Genomic DNA, 3,694 nt, shown 5'->3' with positions numbered 1-3,694 from the left:
CATGTCATATAATATAGAATCATAATTAAAGAATATTAATTAAAAAAGAATGTAATTAAATAACCGTGAAGTTCTTGAGTCTCATGTATTATCATCATATAGGGAGAAGTGCAATAAATCTGACCATGCTTGTTTGGACGTACTTTTATTAATTTTTGATCTCGCTGAATACAACTGTCTTTAAAGAGGAGACATCGTCTGTTTCAAGCTGGCAAGATTTAATTAATTGGAGGCACATACTAGTTTCAAGAAAAGCCCACGTCACCTAAGATAAAAAAATATTTCATATTTTATATATTATGTAAATATTTCATATTCTCTATATATTCATAGAAAAATTTAAATGTCTATACAATACCCTGTATTTCTCTATTATTTTACACGCTGTTTCTGCATCAAACCGCGATTCAATTCTGATTACTTTTACGTGCAAAAGAATAGCCTGAATAGTTATGAATATGCCATTGATAAAGCATAAGGATTCAAACAACAGAGCGGTATCATTTTTAAGCATATTGGGTGCGTGCTGATCTGGTGGAGCCATGAAAGCTACATGAGGAATTTTTATATGTACGGGAGAAGCAGTTGTGCCTGAAGTAAACAATATCATTGCAGTTGACTTTATATTTGTCATTTTTACACATGAAAAAAGTTCAACCCTGACCAGATCGCTGTAGTTCATGACAACTTCCAGAGTTGGTAAATTTTTATTTTTAGTTGATGGATTTTTATCCTTATCAGAAAAAACTATGATTTTTGTTTTGGGCATGCCTTTGGGAATTTTTAATTCATTCATAGAGCGAAGAGCTATCATATAAAACTTTTCGTCAATAAAGAGCATAGACGGCTTAACTTGCTCCAAAACGGAACTTATATTGTCTATGAATGATAAATTAAATTAAATTATTAGTAAAAAATTGGCTATGAATATAAATAGTGTAAAAATTAAGTGAAGAAGAATAATATACCTTCGATAAAATACGGATCCAACGGACTAACAACAGCGCCAATGTATAAAGCCGCCAGAAACGGTACATAAGCATCTAATTGATTGTTTGTGCATATCATTATTACATCATTGGGTTGAATACCCTGGTCTTGCATCCATAATGCACATTTCACGCTCCGCTTTCTCATGTAATAGAATGTATTTTCTTCTCCCGTTTTCGCATCCACCTGCAAGACATTATATTGCCTTATTACTTAATAATATTACATTTTTCATCTAATAAGTTTATATAATTTTACATTGTTAATTAATAGATATCTGTATTGTGTATACATATCTGTAAGAAGCAAACAAGTTTTGTTACTAAAACGCGTTACCTGACCAATGAAATTCGGGTTAGACATAAAGGATGTCAAAATTAGATATCCAATATTTAAACAATTTTGTGTATCATCTAGATTCAAAGTTTGTGATCCTATTAAAATATTGTCTCTTATATAAAATGTATCATTTGTGTTCGAAGTACCCTAAAATTATACACGATAGATGATTAGTAATGCCTTCTTTTTTCGTAAATTTTGTAGAGTAATTTTTATTATATCGTTTATGATTTATTATCGTTTATTATGTATATAACATACGCGCACAAATACGCACCATATTGCCAATAATATTAAATCTTTCTTCAGCTTTCTGTAGTATTTTATTGGATTAAAAATGTTAAAAGTTGAGACTTTTATTCTCACTTTACCTCTATCCAAGATAATAGCACTATTTGTGTTACAACGAATACTGCGTGACTAACAATAAGCTTTAATGTGATATAATATTTATTTATTTTTACGAAATAACCTCAATGTTATAGAAGAAAAACAATCAATATCTTATCCGAAGACACAAGTCAGACTTACGACAAAATATTGAGAATCTATGAGCTATTATATTATATACATAATATATGTGTGTATAATAATTATAGATATAAAGTGGTCAGTGTTGGGAATTAATCGATTAAAATTTTAGTTGACTAAAGTAATGCATTAATCAATCATCATACATGTAATTGCGACTAATTGAATCGAATAATGATATTAATCTTTAATTGGTATGCAATTAATCGATTAAGTTATTTGATTAACACTTGATCCTTGTATAAAATCACGATTTTTCAAATCGAGATTAATAAAATAGATTAAGTATTAATTTCATAATTTAATCGATTTTTGAAGTTAGTCATCTAATGAGTAAATTCATTATAATGTAGGCATATCATTTATAGATTTTCTTTATATTTTACAGAAACTTCTGTTTATTACTTTACTTATAGATATAAAACTAACTCTTGCAACTAATTGCGAAGCTGAAAGCTTCAAAAAGTGAGTTTTTATATAAAATGTATCTTATGATCTTATCATGCAAAATGTTTTATTATATGATAAATATATTTGCATTACACATTTCTTATATTAATAGTATATATATATATATATATATATATATACTATTAATATAAGAAATGTGTAATGCAAATATATATATTACTTATATATATATATATAAGTATCCATGTAGTAAAATTATACATATATATAAACAAAAACATGTCATATCACAAGAAGATTCAATTACATGTTACAATTACACGCATACATGTAAGTATATCATTGTGATATTAGAACGTAAAAAAATTTAGTATTTAATGTTTTATGTTACATCTTTCTCTTTAATTCATTCAGAATCTACAGCTCTCGTAATAAATTGCACGAAATTTACATATATAAAAAAATTATTTTATGCTAATTGCACTTCTTTTTTCGTAAATTTTGTAGAGTAATTTTTATTATATCGTTTATGATTTATTATCGTTTATTATGTATATAACATACGCGCACAAATACGCACCATATTGCCAATAATATTAAATCTTTCTTCAGCTTTCTGTAGTATTTTATTGGATTAAAAATGTTAAAAGTTGAGACTTTTATTCTCACTTTACCTCTCTCCAAGATAATAGCACTATTTGTGTTACAACGAATACTGCGTGACTAACAATAAGCTTTAACGTTGAAATAATATTTATTTATTTTTACGAAATAACCTCAATGTTATAGAAGAAAAACAATCAATATCTTATCCGAAGACACAAGTCAGACTTACGACAAAATATTGAGAATCTATGAGCTATTATATTATATACATAATATATGTGTGTATAATAATTATAGATATAAAGTGGTCAGTGTTGGGAATTAATCGATTAAAATTTTAGTTGACTAAAGTAATGCATTAATCAATCATCATACATGTAATTGCGACTAATTGAATCGAATAATGATATTAATCTTTAATTGGTATGCAATTAATCGATTAAGTTATTTGATTAACACTTGATCCTTGTATAAAATCACGATTTTTCAAATCGAGATTAATAAAATAGATTAAGTATTAATTTCATAATTTAATCGATTTTTGAAGTTAGTCATCTAATGAGTAAATTCATTATAATGTAGGCATATCATTTATAGATTTTCTTTATATTTTACAGAAACTTCTGTTTATTACTTTACTTATAGATATAAAACTAACTCTTGCAACTAATTGCGAAGCTGAAAGCTTCAAAAAGTGAGTTTTTATATAAAATGTATCTTATGATCTTATCATGCAAAATGTTTTATTATATGATAAATATATTTGCATTACACATTTCTTATATTAATAGTATATATATATATATATATATATATA

General features: G+C 26.2%; 1 protein-coding gene across 1 annotated transcript; it reads right to left on the bottom strand.

Moving 5' to 3' along the window:
• Positions 1-47: 47 nt before the first annotated feature.
• On the bottom strand, positions 48-1,717 carry LOC115244377 (4-coumarate--CoA ligase-like 7). The gene is made up of 5 exons (XM_029821971.1): positions 1,607-1,717; positions 1,327-1,476; positions 969-1,176; positions 359-879; positions 48-265 (listed from the first exon to the last, which is right to left on the bottom strand). Exons 1-5 carry the CDS (start codon positions 1,607-1,609, stop codon positions 149-151), a joined length of 999 nt encoding a protein of 332 aa, XP_029677831.1. The 5' UTR covers positions 1,610-1,717; the 3' UTR covers positions 48-148.
• Positions 1,718-3,694: the final 1,977 nt, after the last annotated feature.

The sequence above is a fragment of the Formica exsecta genome, unplaced genomic scaffold (genome assembly GCF_003651465.1).
Source record: "Formica exsecta isolate Colony F162 unplaced genomic scaffold, ASM365146v1 scaffold812, whole genome shotgun sequence".
Taxonomy (NCBI): Eukaryota; Metazoa; Arthropoda; class Insecta; order Hymenoptera; family Formicidae; genus Formica; species Formica exsecta.
The sequence above is the reverse complement of the archived record's forward strand: the minus strand, read 5'-3'. Positions and strand labels throughout refer to the sequence as shown.